The sequence below is a fragment of the Thermobia domestica genome, chromosome 1, assembly GCF_964235325.1.
Source record: "Thermobia domestica chromosome 1, izTheDome1.hap1.1, whole genome shotgun sequence".
Taxonomy (NCBI): Eukaryota; Metazoa; Arthropoda; class Insecta; order Zygentoma; family Lepismatidae; genus Thermobia; species Thermobia domestica.
The window spans coordinates 106,645,585-106,666,547 of NC_137454.1; the positions used below are offsets into that span (position 1 = coordinate 106,645,585).

The 20,963-nt window shown below is 36.1% G+C and overlaps 2 protein-coding genes across 3 annotated transcripts in view; one reads left to right on the forward strand and one right to left on the reverse strand.

The window, feature by feature from the left end:
* The window catches only part of LOC145687988 (uncharacterized), a 112,934-nt gene extending 109,977 nt beyond the window's left edge, over positions 1-2,957 (reverse strand). Inside the window, exon 1 of one of the 2 annotated variants that reach the window (XM_081761645.1) lies at positions 2,835-2,957. The gene's annotated coding sequence lies outside the window, so the exon portion shown is untranslated. Of the gene's footprint in view, positions 1-1,046; positions 1,616-2,834 lie in introns of those variants that run through there. The other variant, XM_081761653.1, reaches the window with a different exon arrangement.
* Positions 2,958-3,013: 56 nt separating this feature from the next.
* Positions 3,014-19,763, forward strand: LOC145688008 (sperm microtubule inner protein 8-like). The gene is made up of 3 exons (XM_081761678.1): positions 3,014-3,282; positions 10,155-10,371; positions 19,371-19,763. Exons 1-3 carry the CDS (start codon positions 3,114-3,116, stop codon positions 19,510-19,512), a joined length of 528 nt encoding a protein of 175 aa, XP_081617804.1. The 5' UTR covers positions 3,014-3,113; the 3' UTR covers positions 19,513-19,763.
* The last annotated feature ends 1,200 nt before the right edge of the window (positions 19,764-20,963 follow it).

A 20,963-nucleotide genomic window follows, 5' to 3' on the forward strand; every position in this document is an offset into this window, starting at 1 on the left:
GATCTCCCCTAGGCACAGGTAATGAGCTTCGATGTGTCGTAGATGCATGGCCTTCCATATCACAAGGCAATCAAGGGTTCATCCTCTCTAGACCTCATCGTGTTACAGTCATTCTAAACGCCCAAGTGAACCTACAGTATACGCAACCGACTCTTTTGATTTTAATTTTCATCTAACTTCTTGCTTGGAAGTTAATCAAGGGTATCTGCAATCGGGTTTTTGGAGCGCAGGTTGCACTCATTAAATTATTTTCGGAGACATAACTTTCCATTGAAAATGGCACAATTAAACTATAGAATGATAACCAAGGGAGAAAGGTATATCTGGAGGCAGAATGACGAATTTTGCGAGATAATGGTAAATTCGGAATAGTGAATTTGAGGAAGGACGGGCATCCGTGAAGTTCGATGTTTTAAGTTGGACATCTATCAATTCACTGACAGCTTATCTTGTGACCATCATCTAAACATTAAATAAATAATTCTAAGATCAAACATTAACTCTCAGTTTATACTGAGAAACATGCTACCAAACATATCTATCAAAAGAGCTCGCAGATAAATCTACATACAGTGGAACATCGTTTACCCGATCCTCCTCAATCCAAAATTTATAATTTATTCGGATACAAATCTTGTATTATATTGTAATTTTGTTTTCCTAGTGAACTTGAAAATAGACACTGCAGATTAAGTTTATTATTATTATTGTTGTAAACACCATTAAAAGTAGAAAAGAAAAGAAAATCTGGTTTAAAAAAAAGAAAAAAAGAACTCTGCTGGTTACTCTAATCCTAAAATAACAGCTGAAGTTGTTTCAAGTGCTTTGTTGTGGAAATAAATGACGCGCATAATTTTACACAATAGGACTATTCTATTACTGAATTCTACTGTGTTTCTCGAATACTTTCCAGAGTTTTACCATGGATTACTTCCGGGTTCAATCTGAGTAATCAGTTTCCACTTAATGAGAAAGTAATGAAACAAAATAGTCTTAATAGTACTATGCAAATTCCAATATACATCAGGTAGAATATGTTCACTTACCTATCTTTGGTGAAGATTCCCCCGTTCTGACGGTTCCTGTTCTACTCTCCTCTACCCTTCGTTTATTCCCTCCCCCCTTGCGCTTTATCCTTCACTCCCTCGCCTCGTCAAGTCGCCCCTTCCCGTATTTCTTTCTCCCTATCAACCCCAACCCTCTCATGTCCCTTCATCGCTAACTTCACCTATCCACCCTTCCTTGTCCCCCTCCCTCGCGCTCCGGCTGTCTAACCCTCAGCTTCGAAATATCCACCCTCTTGGGCTTCGCATCCCTTCCCACCAAACCCTCTTCCAAGAGGGTTGCAGGAAAAGGGAAGAAGCATTCGGGCTACAAGACGATCACGAAGTAAAAATAAGTGAAAAATTGTGCAACCCATCGCAAATGTCTATTTTACGAATTCTATTATTTTTCTACAATTGATGAATATATAATGTTAGTTTTACTTAATTTAATTAGTCTTCTGTTACCATCGCCTATATAACTATGTACCCCTACGCATACATAGAATAATCAAGATCGTAGTCAAACCCAGACCCATTCAGGCTATTTCTTGTGTTTTTACTTATTTTACCTCAGTTTTCTTATGTAAATATAATAGTAAGTAGTTAAATGCAATCCCTAATAGAGCTCTCACCTCTGGTCTAGTGGCTAGCGCGTGAGTCTGATGCACGGAGTCACTGGTTCAATTCTCAGTCAGAAAGCATTGGAATTTTAAAAGCATTACGGTGATTCGGATTCCATCTTTATATTCATATAGTCTCGGTGCTAAAAGGGATGCTCAATTCCAGTCAACCAGAACCAATAATCTCTAATAAGCTCCCTATGGAGTTGGCATCTGTGACTACACCAGATGCGTTCAAGCTGAAGAAGTCATCTTCCACCTTGTTATGATCTTTCAAAAATTTTAAACCCTCTAAATTAACACTTTCAAACGAGGAGTAATTTATTTAATATTATACTAAAATTCGGGGGAACGGCGGCTCAGTGCTAATCTCTTACCTCTGGTAAGAAGGTTTCCTAGTTCGATCCCAGCCTATGTGGATCCTAGGAGTTTGTGGTGGAAAACATCGTGTTCGTGAGTTTTCTCGTAGTTCTCCCGTTTCCTCCCACATTTCCATTCATTAATCATCCGTCCCCTTTAGCCTAAAGGATACAACCGTTTTTTTTTTTTTTTTTTTTTTTTTTTTGCCACAAACTTACTGTTAAAATATCAAGGAGTTTTATTACTGCAAACTTCTGTTAAACATTTATTGTAGGCCAGTGTTAATAAAGTAATCAGGTAGGATGTACGTACTCATCTTCATGAAACTCTGCGTCACCGAAAATCAAAAACATATCTTGATCAGAATAGCTTGAGTTTCAATCTGAGAAATCCTTCTCTAGAGATCAGCGAGCAAAAGAGATTCGAAAACAAACAAACAAACAAACAGAATCACTATTTGTGTTACAAGTTATGCTAGGCATTTAAAGCTTTGGTGCAACCTGACAAACACCGGAATAGAACCCCAATATGTATAGAAATCCCGAAACACTCAGACTGCACCTGAATCTCTTGAGTATAATAACGCGCCAGTTCCACCCGCATTTCCCAATCGTGTTATTCCAAGTTCCACCTACAATAATGACGTCACAAAACACATGACTTATCATTAAAGCTTTGAATAATCCGGAGTGTAATTGCGGCAATTTTGTTATATATTTTTCACATGACACTATATGACATACATATATATAGCTTGTTCAAACATGCTTACAATCGTAGAACAGAACAACAAATTGTTTACACTTACCTCAGTAGAATATTTTCAACAAAAAATCTTACTGCCGCAATGTCTTCTAAGCCCCTGCGACAAAGCACTCTTGTTTTTCAGTCACTCGCTGTATTCAAGACGAGATACCAAACAGAACAACAAGCTTCACGCAGTTCAATATGAGTCTCACAGATGGCACCACAAGGAAGACATTGTTGAAACAAATGCGGAGAATACAGCGTAACCTAACAACGACAAATCGAATGTCTTGATCCAGGCTAACGTGAAAATTGTTAACAGGATCACAATGCTTCAAAAATGAAGCGCACTCAAGTTAATGTGGGAGAAAGAGTAAAGTTGGTTGCTGTCAAACAAGACACACCACACCCTGCTTTACCGTCTTTCCGATGTTACGAACTCGATGATGTGCTTGGAAAACTTCCAGATGAACATTGTAGAACATCAATCAGACTACCTCCAGGATATGGTATTCATAATGCTTTTTCACTTTATTTTACTTTATATTCAGGTAGTTCAATATCAACCCTCTTTTATGCATAGGTAGGCCACCCAATAGTAATTTATAAGTCAGAACATCTTAATGCTAGCCTATACAAAATTTTATTTCACAAACCCCTACAGTAGATTCTAACAATGAGGTAGATTTTGGATTTTAAATGTATGTTCATGTCATGAGCAACAATGTTTCCTGATTAACGTGTAAAGATGATTACCCAATGTATGACCCGAACGCAGAATCAAAAGCTGCTATGTGCAATGGTCTCTCAGACTAGTGTTGTTAGTGCCGTAGCAGAATTTGATCTAGGGAGTGTTCGAGCTCCTAAGTTCATATTCGAGAATTTTTGAATTATCTTATATTTTTTCATAAAATCTTGTTGAAGGAGGGTTTAAATAGGAAAACCCTTATTTTCCGTACACCAATGAATATTGCCACCACCTTTCTTTTCCTAGTCAACTAGACACATGTCACAATTTAAAGATCTGATCCATCCCATCTATTCTTACCTAAACCAAGCGTGAAGGGGCAATTACCTCCCTGAGTTTGAGTCACACATAACATTTTAAACAACCGTATAGTAATGTATATACAAAAAATGCAATACTATATATGTCGATGGAGAGTCCTCCCCTTTCAGAAAAAAAAAAACTTGAAATAATGCTACTGTTCTAAAAACTACTAAAAATATTTAAAAAATGTCATCAGATTTTAAACTATGTCTTGTAGGGCAATGGGATCAATGACTGTAATATTTATGCTATGTTAGATCGAAATAGTGCGTTATAAATTTTCATAATAATTTGACAAAATATTCATATGTGGTAAAAAAAAAAAAAAAACTCCAATTTATTCGTACCCTGTGTTTCTTGTATGCCTAATCTGATCTCTAACTTTGTTAAACCCAGTGACCTTCCATCAATCATCTTCAAGGATAGGAGCACTTCCCCTCTCGCATAAAGAGACAATGGAAGGTTCACTTCATATCCGATCAACAGCAATGGACAGAAGCCCATATCCTAGTTATTGAATTACTGTTAGTGGAAGGAACACCCTTAGCGAATGGGGTTCTGTAACAAGCTCACATCTCCCTTTAGAAGCACGACGCATCCCTACTGCGCAAAGTATGAATCTCATTGTATGAGCAGAATACAGTAAAATCTAACCATGATCTGAAAACTACCTGGAACCACTGGCGTCTCTGGCATGTTAAATTTGGAGGGACATCAAAGAAAGTGATTTAAATGTTACTACCTAGCCCAACCTGTTTATTATCTTGGATTCCATTATTAAGAACTATGTTATAATCATTTTACAGCCTGAATATTATACTTCAAATAAATATTATTATTTATATGCTATTCTGTCGTTAGTAATTGGGTAATGTTTAGCATAAAGGGTCCAGCTATTCTTTCCAAAAAATGTTAGAATTTCAGGAGTTTCAGTTCACATTAGGTTAACTTAATTTAGCTTAGGTTGGGTAAAGTTAGATTAAATTACGTTTGGTTAGTTTATGTTAGCGTAGGGATCCAGCATAATTTTAGAAAAAATGATAAAATTTCACTTATTTCTATTATTATTAGGCTAGTTTAGGTTAGGTTTGGTTAGGTTATGTTAGCTCTAAGTACTTGAATCTTCCATTTCTTCTGTAAATTTTTCATTTTTACATACTTCTGGACCCCTTCTGCTAAACATTTACCATTAAATTAGATTAGAATATTTAATATTTTGTACTTCAAATATTGGGGGACGCGTCCCCCTCGTCCCCCCTCCAGAGACGCCCGTGCCTGAAACTCAAGTAGGGCTACAATTGCAAATTGTACAAATTATATACAGTAATGGAGAATGCCTTATAAAAATTTCCGAACACTTTCTTGGTTTCGTACTGGTGACAGACACCGCTGGTCTATGACTGACAGAAGTAATAATTAAACAGCTATAAGAAATGAACATTCCTATCGAAGACATGAGGGACCAAGGATATGACTTGGTTCCAATATTAAAGGCATACATTTAGGTATTCAGAAGAGAATTTTAGAAATAAACTCCCAAGCCTTCTATACTCCTTGCAGTAGTCATTCACTAAACCTTGTTAACGATGCACCCACAGCATATCAGTACGCCGTTTCATTTTTTGTATAGTTAAAAAGAAGCTAGACTTTTCTCTGCGTCAGTTCAACGTTGGGCCATATTAAAAGAACATAGTAGTAGTCTCACTTTAAAACCATTAAGCATCACAAGGTGGGAGAGCCGAATTGATGCTCTGATTCAACTTAGATATCAAATAGCGGAGGTTTATGATGCCTTACTTCAAATAAGTAACGATAATAGAAGAGATAGAATGGTCGCCCACGATGCTCTGTGTATAGAAAACCAGCTGCGTGGCTACTTTCCTTTGGTCACTCGTTATCTGGTATGACTTTTTACTTCACATAAATATAGTAAGCAAAATTCTCCAAACCATTGTTTCTCATGTGTTGGATGCAGTCGGGTTTCTTGAAAATATATCTGAGAACTTTGAGAAGAGAAGAAAATGATGCAAAGTTTCAATCTTACTTAACAATTGTTAGTTGATGCGATGGAGTTTGCATCAGCATCAGATATGGATAATCCACGTATCGATAATACATATAAGCCCGAAGTCGAAAAAGAAACAGTTTTAGTACGAGGCAGAGGATGGAGCTATTGAATATCAACAAACAAGATATTCTACAAGATCGATTTTTATTTCAAAGTTCTAGACGTGATTGTATTAGCTTTAAGAGAAAAGTTTGAACAACTTAAACATCACAGCTGGTATTTCAATTTTCTTTATACGATATAAGTAATCTGAAAGATATGCCACTTGAACTTCTGTCTGAAAAGTGTACTAAATTTGCCAGCATAAAGATATTAACCTGTGGTGATTTGAAAAACAAACTGAAAGTGTTATCCGCTATAAGTATGCCTAAAAGTTCACAAAAAAGACCTTAAAATTAAATAATTAACATGACTTTGGTCCCAGTGTTAGTGTTGCACTTGTAATTTTGTTAACTTTAAACATAACAGTGGCAAGTAGAGAAAGAAGTTTTTCAAAACAAGCTTATTAAAAGCTATCTACGTTCTTCCACGTCTGAAACACACTTGGGTGGTCTAGCGATGATATCAATACAACACGAATTGGCTGAAACATTGGACTACGCGAATGTGATAAAGGAATTTGCTCATAACAAAGCAAGGAAAGTTTCTTTCAACTACGATATGTTAAATTTATGTAATATTTTCCATTGCACAAGTTTTGCTTTAGTAGTCTTAAATCTGATTTAAATTTATTTATCCCTATTGTGTTTAGTACATTATAAGGCTTAGGCTAATCACTTAGTTTTGACGTAATAGAAATATCTGATTCACTATATTATCTTCATGCTCCATATTGTATTGGAAACACCTTTCGATATAAAACAAGCCAAAAATTTAAATTGTTAGTCGTGACCAAGGCAAACTTTTTAAAGTTTTATTTTCTGTATGCGCCGCTGCAAATCACAAATATACAGCGAAATTGAGCATACTGAATATTGTGTCATGTGTGGAGTCATTTAAATATTACGTAAACATTCGAGAGACGTAGTTCAATTTTTGTTTACTTTCTAATTTCATACATGTTTTTAAAATGGGGCGTCTTACTCTCTCGTGACACTTGAACATCTGTCAAAATATGGTTTTCGGATTAAAGGGGCAGCATGTGAAAAAAGTACAGCCCAGGGCGGCAAAACTGCTAGACTTGGCCCTGATATGGCCACAGAGTTAGTTTTTAGTCAAGAGAATCCTTGTCTCTAATATATTTTTTTGATCTGATTCAGAAATGAAGATTTGCAAACGTTTCATCTCCAGTTCAAACTCTTCCTTGTTAAATGCATCAGGTTCATTATTCATTTTACACTTATAGAATCCAAAAACTTTGATAGTGCCAAAAAGCAAAAATGGTCATGCGGTTCATCAAGTTACTGGAATTGTGTCAAGATCTGTTGAGTGATCTTATCCAAGGATGTAAACATCTCTTTTGTCAGTTTCTGTTATATGAAAAGCCAGCATCTACAGACGCATCACTGTGAATTCGCTTCTTCATTTGACAGGCGTGAGCGTGATGTCCATATCCTCGCAAAGATTTTTCGCATAAACATCCACCAGGTTATTCTTAAGATTTGGTTTCAGTCTGAACGACTCTAGTGCATGGATTTTTACCACAAAACCATAAACATTCAAATCTTTGGTTGCAAGTTAAGCTGTATGTCATTAATTCCCTCAAGCATCTCTACTCCAGAGTCCGAGGTAGCACAAAAATGCGAACGATTGTATTGAAGTGAGCAATTAGGCGGCATCGAATCATGCTACAACTGTTTTCTGTTGAATTTGTTTCAACACTTCTAGGATTTTGAGAAACGCTTGTTCATTAACTTAGCTGAAGCGAGTTTTAGTCAGTCGCTTGAAATCTTGTCTTGTAAAAGCAGTAAGAACGACTCATCTCTGGGTTGACGAAAAAAAAAAAAAAAAGAAGCACGCTCCAATGTTCAAAAACTGACAGAATCAACTGCGACGGATGCAGTATCTACGCCGGCCAGATTCAGGGAATGATTCGTATGTTTATGAACTGCGCTCCACAAAGGGTTTACTTCTCTGATACATGGTTAAACTCCAGTATGTGCACCTACCAACATTGTCGTATATTTGTCCTCTACGGTCCTGAATGTTCAATCCATCTTTCTTGATATTGTCTATTATCAGTGTCGTCAGATCATCTGCATTCTTCCCCTTCACTTGAATAAAATCGACGAAAGATTTCACAACTTCCACTTTTGAGCCATTTATTTTCATACACCATAAAACTTGACTAATTTTGTCCTTGTGGGAGACGTTGAACATACTGTCAAAAATTATGGAGAAACACTTTGCTTCCTTAATTTGCTGAATAAGCTTGCCCCCCACTTGCTCTTCCACCGTGTGATAAATTTATTCCGAAAGTCCAGCGTCAGGTAGAAAGCTGTCATCATCATCTCCATTTTTGACTTTTGTAAGGTGCTCGCTCATGACCGGGTCATATTTTCCCAATAGGCTCACTAGCTCCAAAAAACTTCCGTTGCTGACAGCCTCTTGAACACTTCTCCGATGTCCTCGAAACGATGGGTTATGTTTGGCCAGTAACCTGGTTACGTCGAACATTCGTGTGAAAATATCCCTCCAATTTTTCTCTTCTGTTGCAACGACTTTTTGTAATCCACCGTCTGTTGTTGCAGATTTCCAAAGTTTGCCAACGCTCAAAGCTGTCGAGATCCGATGTGGAGGCATTTACGGCCGTAACAATATGAAGCAAAAACGGAACATGGCTTCTTTTGAAGGACAGTAAATCATCCATGCGCACAGAATCTTCTCTCCATTTGAGAGTACATTAAATTCAATTTCTAGTCAATTTTCCCATTTCACTTTGGATTAAATCTCCTCGATGAGCAACTTCGAGGTTTTCTTAATATGCAGTTGGCCATTCACACACATCCTTTAAGTCAACGATAGATTGGGCAGGTTCTTTTATCTTCTGAATCATCTGAGCGTGAGCGATTATCTTGAGATTCGGGTTCTTTGGTAACTGTAATTTCTTCTGAGATTGACATTCCTTCAGGTTCATTTTAATATTACTTGGACGTTCAAACTGCCTTTCTTTACTAGGATGCGTTTCTCCTAAATTTTCAACATCGCACTGGGCATAGTCCCACTAACAGTAAGTTCATTAGAACCTTGACTTTTACTAGTTCCAATTCCTGGAGAAAAATACGTCAGTAATACATCATGGTTTCGCTTTTCATATTTTTCTATTACCTTGATTTCTCCTAATGTGTTTGAACAACTCTGCAGAGAAGTTTCGGCTGGCTTCGTTGCTAACTTCACTGACATGTTTCTAAATACGGAAGTTAGCATTAAGCATTAGTCACACTCTTAATATGACACCAAAAACGCTCATATTAAGGATCATGATCTTCACGCGTGTACACAACCCACCATTGTCAAGGTATATATTTATGTAAGAGTGCAAGCGCATGGGATGCTCGCAGAATAATACTCGCGCGTCCATAACACGCACATGGGGTCACGTGTGCTAACCTCTAACTTAAAACTTTAGTTGGACCTCTATTCTAGCGATGCCTTATGAATAAAGATTTAATTGGTTTATTAGAATTTAACGTTGTATTTCAGCACTGAGAGTATATAGGACGAAACATACTGTTTTAAATGCAATCCAAACAACTACTCGGGTTTATATCCAAGGGTAGTACTCTCACCGGGTATAGAAGCCGAAGTCACGTATGCAGAAAGTAGGCACTTTAATTACTAGGCCACGAAGGACTAAATCAGCATATACTAATAGTATGTGCAAGCAAATAACTATGAAATAATTAAGAATGACTATATGGGAGAAGCTGAAGGATATAGAATACATATGTGTGCGGTGCGGTGTTTATACACCGAATTACCCACATTGAAACTCAGAGTTCTCCTCTGGTCATACGGTTAGCACACGTGAGGTCCAGGTTCGATTTTGGGAGAATGCTGATGAGGTTCGGATCCCATGTTGAGCTGTAGGGCTAACTCGATATCCCATATAAGCTTGATAGTGAAAAAAAAAAAAACAACATTAAACTCTAAATCAACCAACTACAAAGTAACCACATCAAAATCCTAAAGTTGAGAATTATCTCTCCTCTTCGCCAGTAGGTAAGCATTGCCATGTTTTCTGGTGAATAGTTAAGTTTTTGTTGAATTTATACAAAAGATGTATAAGCAATATATGTGTGATTATAACTTCTTTATTCCAGATTCGATTCCAGAGAAGGCTTGCTACACTTACCCACCACCACAATATTATGCAACAGCCTTTGATGTCTTGCCTGTGTATCACACGGATTGGTACTATGATCGTGCAGTAAAGGAGCTTTCATTCCTTGATAAACCTGATCTTGCAGCTGACTGGGAAAACTTCAAGAAAAACTTACCTGTATCGGAGTACAGAGTGGTGAATTTGCCGCGATTTAAGTAAGTTCACATTACTGTCTTTATTCCTCTTCGTTTACCAAGAGGATGTTTTCCACTGCACAAATTTGTTTTTCGTTCTTTATTAGTTTATTACTGAGAAATCAAGGACTGTATATATGCTACGAATTTAACCAAACTCATCCGATCTGAATCAAACTTGGCATGAGTGGCTTGTCAGGGGTGCCTACAGGTGAGTTTTACGGCGCATGTTACGTGAGGTTTTTTGAAGGAGAATTATTCTTAATTGAAAATGGCACAATCGAACATCAATCATACCATGCTTTTAAGAACGACAAAAAGTTCCTGAACAAAATGTAGACTACAAAGCAAGCTACCTTGGTTTCGTTAGAACCAAATCCGGTCTGTACTATTACATCTTTTTTGGAAGGGGGTCGGAGAATGTAATTTTGAGGGATTACTATCAAGCACTTGTAAAGAAGGGCACGCTGAGTTTAATACCCATATTAAATATTATGGTGTGCAGGCTTTTGGTTCTTGAGATATGGACCATTAAATTTGATGTCTGAACTAAGTTGCATTTTCGAAAAAAGAAATTAAAGAGAGAGACTTTAACTGAACTTATCCAATCTGGATCAAACTTAGCGTATTGATAAAGTTTGATCTATACAAGCGTGTGAAATATTATGGACTGCAAGGTTTTGGATGGAGGTTTTATATTTGGTATTTGGAGTCAGTGAAATTTTTGCAAAACAGTTTTAATAAAAGTTCAGTCAAATATCAAGGGAGAATTACTTTTCTCCTGGATTTGAAAACTCATAATACAGATATAGTGTAAATTTTTAGTTATATTTGATGTTCCTTTTTCTCATCTTTCTCTTAAATTTTTAATCTTCATCCAGTTATTCTTTGATATGTTAGAGTAGAAAAGACAAGTAGCAAGGAGGACACAGCAAAAATCCTAAAGTACATGAGCTCTAAAATGTGTTGAACCTTACCTACACAAGTCTAAAAATCATCTACCTAAATAAGTTTTAAAAATAATCTAACTGCCCAAATTCTGAAAGAAAGTCCAAAAAATCATGTAGATGTAGTGATGAGCGCAAGAGTCTTGCATGCAAGACCAAGACCAAGACCAGGAATCCCGATGCAAGACCAAGACCAAGACCAAGGGGTGCAAGACCAAGACCAAGACCAAGACTCTTGCGCAAAAGTCTTGCACAAGTACTGGTACTATTTGAATTTTTTATAGAATGTAAAAAAGGAGAAAAATCATTACATCTTTTACTTGATTTTTTGGCTTCAGTAAAAATGCCACTGGAGTGAATGTGTTCCCAGTAGTTTTATGCAATCCGTGTAAGTCGATCTGCCCCTGTAGCATATAGCTAGAGTATATCGTTTTCTGTAGATATTGCTCGTTTTCAAGCCACATCTTCCGCCATGTAAGCTATTTTGGTGGACATCGTGTGCGTGGGTTTTCTCAGGTTCTTTTCCGTTTCCTCCTCCTTTCTTCATTCCACCATTTCAGTCATTTTTCATCATCACCGTCTCCCTTAGCCTTGGTGCATAATTGTGGGACGTTAAACTAGATACTTCATTTCATTCTAAGCATACAAGTAGTGGTCTTCTTCCAAAACTGAAGAGAAATGTACTATTGAACATCGGTAATTCCGTACACCATAGGTGCTGACTACATGGGTATGGCCTTGGCTCCGAGACTCAAGCATCCGTTGGAAATTTTTAATGTGTGTTCATAAAAGTAATATCGAAATAACATTTTCATGACATTGACGAAAACTTAGTGCATGTGACCGCAAGTTTGATTTCATGGGCGGATGCTTATACGTTGAATAATTGTTTATCAATATAACTTTTAGCCTCCTTAGGTATACGGCACATCGAGGATTGAGCGATATAACATTATACTACAACAGTAAATCTATATTATAAAATTGAAAGTGACTATGTTTGTGACTCCTAATATCTTGAATCACCTGCTCGAGATCGATCAAATTTTCAAAATAGGTCAGGTTTGGGCCTAGAATGTTATCTGTGAGTTCACTTTGAAGGAGCAACGTATGGGAGATATACAAAAATCAAAATAAATAAATAAAAAAAAGTGACCAAGTTTGTGACTTAATAATTCTTCAACCACCAGACCAATCTTAATCAAATTTTTAACATGTATGAGTTTCGGAACTGGAAAGTTTTTTTATTGTTTCACTTTGATGGTAGAACCTAGGGGAGGGGACGGGGAAATGTATATATAAAAATAAATAAAACTTAAAAACTCTTGAAACACCCGACCGATCTCGATCAAATTTTCAATGAAGCTCAGGCCTGGCACAATTTTTATCATTTTACTTTGACGGTGCAACATAAGGGATGGTGAGGGGATATATATATATATATATATATATATATATATATATATATATATATATATATATATATATATATATATATATATGTATGTAAAAAAATAAAAGTATAAGTGACTGTCTTTGTGAGTTCATCAATCTTCAACCAGCCAATCGATCTTAATAAAATTTTCAACATAGATGAGGTTCAGAATTGGGGTGTTTTCTATCATATCACTTTGACGGTAGAACTTAGGGGAGGAGCAGGGAAGGGGAAGTGTACAAAAATAAATAAAACTTAATAACTCTTGAACCACCCAACCGACATCGATCACATTTTCAACATAGATGAGGTTCGGACCTGAGACGGTTTCTGTCATATCACTTTGACAGTGGAGCTTAGGGGACGGGGAGAGGAGAGATATTTAAAAATGATCGAAAATGACCGATATTAGAGTGGAGTCTATAGTTTTGGGGGTCGCTGAGATAAACAGTGACACTTCCGATGCTGTTTAAAACCAAATTCAGCCCCGTAGCTTGGCGGTGGGGAGGGGAGATATCTATAAATGATCGAAAATTAATATTAGTGTCAAAATCTTAGTTTTGGAGGTTGCTAAAGTGAACAATGATACTTCCGATCCCGTTAAATGCAAATTCAGCACCCCAGCTTGAGAAGAGAGAAGAGGAATATATATATATACATATACATATATATTATATATATATATATATATATATATATATATATATATATATATATATATATATATATATATATAAATTAACGAAAATGACCATTATTATCAATGTCAAATTCATGGTTTTCTAGGTCATTGAGATGAACAGTGACGTTTCCGATGCCGTGTAAACCCAAAGTCAGCCCCGCAACTTGGAGGGAAGAAGGGGAGAGAAATATAAAAATAATCGAAAATGAACGATATCAGAAAGCGCTTTAGTAATAATAAAAAGTGACTGATTATCGAAACATATATCAACAGTAGAGATGAGAAGAGAATTAAAATACTTTGACCCAGCATCAGGATTGATACACTTCCTCAGTGGACACGGACCCTACGAAACTTACCTACATAAGATCAAAGCAAAAGACAACCCGTTCTGTGAATGCGGAGAACTAGGATCACCTGAACATCATGTTCTTTAGTGCCCAGTGTTGGAAGATGAGTTACCAGAAAGAGATAGTATAAGAACAAAAACGCTGGGACAGATAATCAACAGCGAAAGGGATTGCAAAATATTAAGCAAAATTACACAAGCATACTCAGAAATGAGGAGAAAAAATTATTACAATGGAAACAAGTGGGAATCAAATATGGACAAAGTGAGATGGATGCGTGTTGGAGAAAATGGACCCCTCCTCAGGACCGAAGGCACCTTCTGGAAGGCACCGGAATTCCGTGCTCCCCGGGGAAGAGTGGATGAGCCAGTGCATTCCCGGGTTAAACCTGGATCGGAACTCCGAATGCGCTGGATGCGTGTGTGTGAGTGTTTGTGTTCACACTAGGCGTTTCTTGTGTGCGCGCGTGTGTGCTACAGGAACTGTTACCTCGCTAGGGACTGGATGACAGGATCTCAGACTGGAATAAGGTTAGCCGGTGTGTGGATCTCAGTTCGGATATAGGTGGTAGGGCCTGCACTAAGTGCTCTGAGTGGGCCCTGGACCTCAAACCTGTATCACTGAGATTACTCGACAAGGATACTCGACTGAGAACACTCCTCCATTGGACAAGCATAAACCACTAGGATCAGCTAAAACTAATATAGCCATAGGGAAATCGTCTATGATTATAACTATATTGGAATGTGTTGAAATAAGTGAGAAAAGTGAATATGTGCAAAAATGTATGTGATTGTAGCCAGTGGTAGTGCTTAGTGTTGTTAATAAGTGTTTACGGTGAAATTAGAAAAGACACACAGGGAAAAAACAAGTGAAAATCGATTAGTAAATTAGTGCATTTTCTAGTGAAACACAGGAGAGAAGCCCGAAACCATACAGGGATTAACCAAAAATCATACAGGGAGAAACCGAAGAAAGAAGAGGAGACCAAAATAAATAAATAAATAAATAAATAAATAACAAAATGAATAAATAATATATAATAACATAATTAATGAAAGAAGTATAAATATGGAGAACTAGTACACAAAAGAAGGGAATGAAATGGAAACTAAATAAAAATAACTGATATTGGAAATAAATAAATAAATAAATGCGTAAACAACAAATAAATAAAGAAAAAACTAAATATGCATAAACAATCTAAAATTTAAAAAAAGAAAAATATTAATAAATAAAACCATAGAATAATTAAACACTAGCAAAAATAAACAGTCATGTTAGGCTAGGCTTAATTAGGTAAGATAGTTTAGTAAATAATAAACATTAATAAATTTTGATAAACTATTAAGACAGGAATAGGAAACAATTAGGAACTAAGGTGGGCAGTTAAGAGACATGCTGAATTAATATAGCACTTAGGGAAATTATAGTTTTTTTTGTTTTTTTGGTTTTTTTTGTGTGTTGTATGCTGTGGTTGTTTTCCTTTTTCCCTTTTTCCTTTTCCCTTTACCTGAAATATAATGGATAATGAATAAAGAAAAGAAAAAATGGCAATGATGATAACCCGTTCCGGTTTAATTTTTCAGATACCAGATCTGAAAGACGGGCCTGAGCCAAAAAAAAAAAAAAAAAAAACTCGAAACATATTATTATTATTAATTTAACCCAACGAAGTGGGTAATTGATGCTAGTAATCCATACTCACAAGTGAGATTGATTTTGTACAATTATTTTAAATAACTTGTAGTTTGATGTCGTTATTTTGTATTTCTAATATAGGTCAAAAGTATTTATACAAATTGAGTTTATAGAAAAGACATAGACAGTTGAGTCCTTTTTAGTTTTCACTCAAATTATTCTAAAATATTAAGTTTCGATTATAATAATTATTTTAATTTTTTCTCTCTTTTTTGGTCGATATGCTAAACATAATCATAATCATCATCAAAGCTTTTCTGCCATTATTGGCAGGTTGCTTGCTGCAACTGAGAAACCTCGATGTACGGTGGTTCTCAGCTTGTCTGTTCGTCTTAATGTAGCAATTGTCTGTTTTAATACCTTCCTTCAACTACAATCTTCTTTGTTCCCTTTCTCTCTCTTTCCTTTCACCATACCTTCTAGCATGTCCTCCACAGCCAATATCCCAACCAGTTCCTTTTTCTCCTCTTATCAATATCTAAAATTCTTCTTTATTCTCATACTGCTAATATTTCTAACACCTTCTCATTTGTTTTCCGCTCAACACAGCTAATTCTCTCCTTTTTTCTCCATGCCCATGTTTCGAAAGTCTGCAATATTTTTCTATCGCTTTTGCATAATGTCCATGTTTCTGTCCCATTGGAATCAGTAAAACAAAATCTCAATATTTAATTATAAGTTTGCTTAATACAAAGATTACCTAATCGTGGTTGAAAAGAAAAATCTGACGCCTTTAGAGTGTAAAAATAATTTTGCAGTTCATGGTATTTCAATAATCTGTGCCGTCTTGATTTTCTTTCATTCGTCTCAGGGGTAGCTTCCCTAGTTTGGGAACCACTGGAGTGTTGGATCTGTTAAAAAAAATATAAAAAGGTTACGAAACGTCGTGATTTATCTTATAAGTAGCGAAGCGTGGGCACGCGATAAAAAAATCAAGGTCATCATTTATGTTGTACACTATTATCATACTTACAGGAAGATAAACTATGTTACATTTACAAACATGAATTGTATTTCCGTTACTATTGGAGCATTGTAGAATTTATTATCCCTTATACCCAGAGTAAAATTTACCTATGAAAAGCATAAGATTTCTTAAAAGCAAGACTTGCGAGACTCTTGCAAGCAAGACCAAGACTGGGTGTGCAAGACCAAGACCAAGACCGAAGGTTCCAGTGCAAGACGAAGACCAAGACCATCCCGGTCTTGGTCTTGCATTTGCTCATCACTATGTAGATGCACGGGTCTTAAACTACAGAAGTCCTAAAAAATCTCTTCTGATGCTACAATCGCAACCATACCTAGAATACGATAAAGTCAGCGCATGAAGGGAATAACTTATGTCCCGAGAAAGAGAAAAGTGCTTCATTTAAAATTTGTTCTCGGTAATTATATATTGTTAATACGTACTGTTAATATTTTCTTATAGACAGTTTAGGCAAAGAACGATAATTTTCTGTTTGTAATATACTGTATATACATGCATAGCTGAAATTATATGTCTTTTGATGACATTTTAACTGCTTCTTTAGGAATTCAGTAAAGAAATTAGCAATTAATATTGAAAAATGGTCTGAACATAGACAAAATACTGTCTTTATTCACTTCTTACAATGAAATAAGTTATTCTGTAGGTCTATAATTCAAGTATGACTACAGAATAGATTATATTAATAACAAATAGTATTCGTAAAATACAGAAGGTTGTTCAGTTTAGATCCAAGCTATTTTCAAAATGTACTTACTGCATAAGAAGCTGTGCCATCACCACCAGTTGTGTTCGATCGCACCACCAGCAAGCATTATGGACTATTGCGCGGCATCGAAATTTTCAATGCAACAAACTTCGTTTCAACATAGATAGGAATTTTATCCTATTCCTCCCCATGGGGTTTCCATGGGCCAGTGAAAATATGTTGTAGACACCATTTTAACAATCCAGATACGCACTAATCCACTGGCTACCATAAGAACTTTCCACAATAATGTTACAAAAGGGAATAACACGGACTCTCATCTTCTGCTTCATGTAATAATAAACCCTGCAGTTAGCAGTTTCACACGTGGTTCTTGTTGGTTCCGTACAAACGTGATAGGTCGTGATCATAATGGATTCCTGGAAGTAGACATTCAATCTCAAGTTTTCATCCACATTACGTACCTCCAACTTCCCAACGTAACTATATAAAACGATAATCATGATATCCCTCGGGAAAACTGTCTCGGCATTAGCAGTGAAATAAGGCACTTACCTTGCAAGAAGTGTCGAAGTACGTAATTTCCCGATTGTTACTATGTTAAGTTATTATGTTTTTGACATAAAAATATAGGTTAACTTCCCAATCGCTCCTTCGATTCGTCGCGGAGAATCGCGAAGAGACCAACACGAACTATCGCCAGTCATGTGCATGCGGTTATTATTATATATTATTTTTTCCTGACCAATTGCTTCTAAAGTGAGTCCGGGGTCAAGAATAACCTCTGCCCCAACACCATGAAGTGAAAAATCTTGAGATAAGTGAGATAATTGTATGAATTTACTTGGCAACTGTCGTCGATCATTAGAAAATGAGTATGGGAGAACTATGAAATAAAGTAAATGGACACGCGTAATTTTGTTATAAAATTACATGGCAAACGCATTTTGTCTTATCCCAGTTATCGTCTAATATACATGGTTAAAGGAGCACTCTGATTGACCAAATTAAAAAGATCTCAATGATTTATACCTTTACAAACGACGTTTCCTTCATCGCCTCCGTGGCGAAGTTGGAAGAACACCCGCCTAGTAATCATAAGGTTGTTGGTTCGAGCCCTTTCCGGGGTACTTTTTGGTACTTTTTAAGTGTTTTTTACTCACCTTAATGTAAACAAATCATACATATAGGCGATTTAACATATTTTGGGCGATTGATTTTGTGGTTCATTGGCATTTTGTCGCGTCTCTGCCACTGGTGGGTCGCTGGTGGTATAAATTTCAAAACGGAAGAGGGGCCACCGCGGATCGTTGCTGTGGGACCACCAATGTTTGACGAGACATCGCTAGTTGCCCATCGGTGGTCCACCGACGCTTACGGCATGGGGTTCGTGTGCTCCATAGGTATAATGCTAATTTCCCGTTTTTGACGGCATTAAAGATTCAACACTTCATGAGGACATATTAAAAGCCAGATGCCTTACGCAATCTATAGAATGACAAAGATAGTACTTTTAAGAGAAGTCACTACTTTTCTCTTTATTTTTCTTTTCATAATCATGCGTGTGTTAGACGGTGGCTGCGGGACTCCCGTATCACCGACACTGGCACTAAATTTCTCAACCTAACGGCGTATAGCGCGTTCATTCATAATTGCAGCACCAAATACACAGTTAATGTTTTCGCTGCTATATATGCAGAAGGATCCAGTTTGATCTCTTAAAGAAAAATCTCTCATATTTGTGTGTTCTGCATGGTGTACTTTCATATGAGTCTTTCCAGCCGGATTAACTGGTCCCCATGTCTATTTTCTGAACATGTACGGAGATTGTGATGTCGCATTCACGGCCTTGGACCATTCGTCGGTTGTGTTAAAGATTGTGGTTTGCTGAAATACGTGAAAAATGTACATTTCAATCGCACCAGCCTAATATACATGTTTACTTGAAGTCAATAATTTAGAAACCGTACAGGAAAAATCTTACAGACGCAATCAACAAAGTCAATGCTTCCTTTTAAAAAACATTAATATACAATTAACATTACATTTTATTTGGTCCGTACATTATTTAGATAGCAACATCTTAATGTCGAAAGTACTGACTCGATTAACTCATAGAGCTGTGCAGGATTCCTTGCCCAGCGATATCACTGTCCAAACCACTAAGTAGTAACGTCTAATGCTTTTCTTATTGTTTCTTTTTCTTAGGGATTTTCGCTTTGTAAATTACTGTGTGCGATATATTCACCCCGATGTAACATCATCTTGGAGATTTAAATTGAAGCTTGGACCATTAATGGATGATCGAGGGCAAGTCCCAATACCGGCTGATCAATTGAAGAAAAAATAAAGAGCTTTCTAATAACAATGATTATTTTGCTGAACTATATTCTGGCCTGGAATGTTCCAAATGATATTCATGTAACAAACTGAAATTTTTTTTTGTAGGTATTGTACACTTAAAAAAATCAATGGTTTTTTAAGTTGTTACGTACTCATCCTTTATGGAAATGGATACGGCTTGTAGTCATCACACACTGCTTTGAATATCATGAAATTCTGTAAACTTATTTATTGTAAATAAATCTTTTAACGTTATTATTTAATTTGTAATATTTTAAGCCTAATTTTAATAGATTACTAGTAGAGTAATGATGGTAATAAAGAGGGGATAAATGTCTAAAAATAGCTGATGGAATGATTAAGAAATGAACTCTCCCCCTACATAATTGAGAATCCAAAGGACAAACCTATCACTCCAATAAAGTAGCCTATGTTATTTTTTTTAAAAAATATTCTAGATCTTTTAATTTCAGTATATTTTGAAGATATATATATATATATATATATATATATATATATATATATATATATATATATATATATATATATATATATATATATATAAAAGAACACGCACACGATAGTTACTCACTCTAAAATAAATTAAATATCTTAGGTAAACCTCGTCGTACAGAAATAATAAATGCTCGGGATTACTATATACGAGCATTGTACGAAATTTAGTGATATGGTATCATAAATTTTCAACCAAATAAATGAGAAACAATAGATTATGTCCGACTAGATCAGATTAATATTTCCATTTTCTACTTCCTATAATTATAATAAATACACTTACTATTGTTATAGTGCAGATTGAGTTTACTTTCCTTACCAGCTTGCTTGTTTCGGAGCTTCTTAAACGTATTTGATGAACTAATTCATTAGATTATCTAAAGGTTAAATACTCTAGAAACATTCGAAAAGCTATTTTTCGTATCAGTTGTGTTCTACTCTCAAACAAGGAAACTTTTCTTACATTCTGATCAATATGGAGGATGCGAAATGCCTCTTCCTCGCGACACAAGCTTCTTTACATGAAATACTGACAATTGTTGAATTACTGCTACGATTAGAGAGTAAGTGGTGAACTCGCTCAGCTTAATTGTATATTTCAAATGGCATTGCTTTTCACGAGTGTTTAGAGTCATGCTCCGAGACTAAGGAAACTAGAATATTTTGCTAGGGGGAAGGGGAGAGTATGGTATATTATTTCTAGTAACTGAAAGATCCTTTCAACGACTACAGTCTCAATTCTAGAGGGGCAACAAAGTTCTAGAGGGCCTGGTTCTTGGCTTCCCTCTAGTTACATTTAGGCTATAGTTAAGAGAGACGGTTAATAATGATAATGAACGAAATAATGGAATGAAGAAAATGGAAGGAAAGGGGGAACTTCCGAGAAACCCCAGAGGTTCGACTACCTCTATACCAATTAGAATTTACGGCGTCTTTTCGCCA

Coding starts and splice junctions, on each gene's coding strand:
- LOC145688008 (XM_081761678.1), top strand. CDS start 3,114: ATGAAGCGCACTCAAGTTAATGTGGGAGAAAGAGTAAAGTTGGTTGCT. Junction 3,283..10,154: donor CAGACTACCTCCAGGATATG/GTATTCATAATG, acceptor TCTTTATTCCAG/ATTCGATTCCAGAGAAGGCT. Junction 10,372..19,370: donor GTGAATTTGCCGCGATTTAA/GTAAGTTCACAT, acceptor TCTTTTTCTTAG/GGATTTTCGCTTTGTAAATT.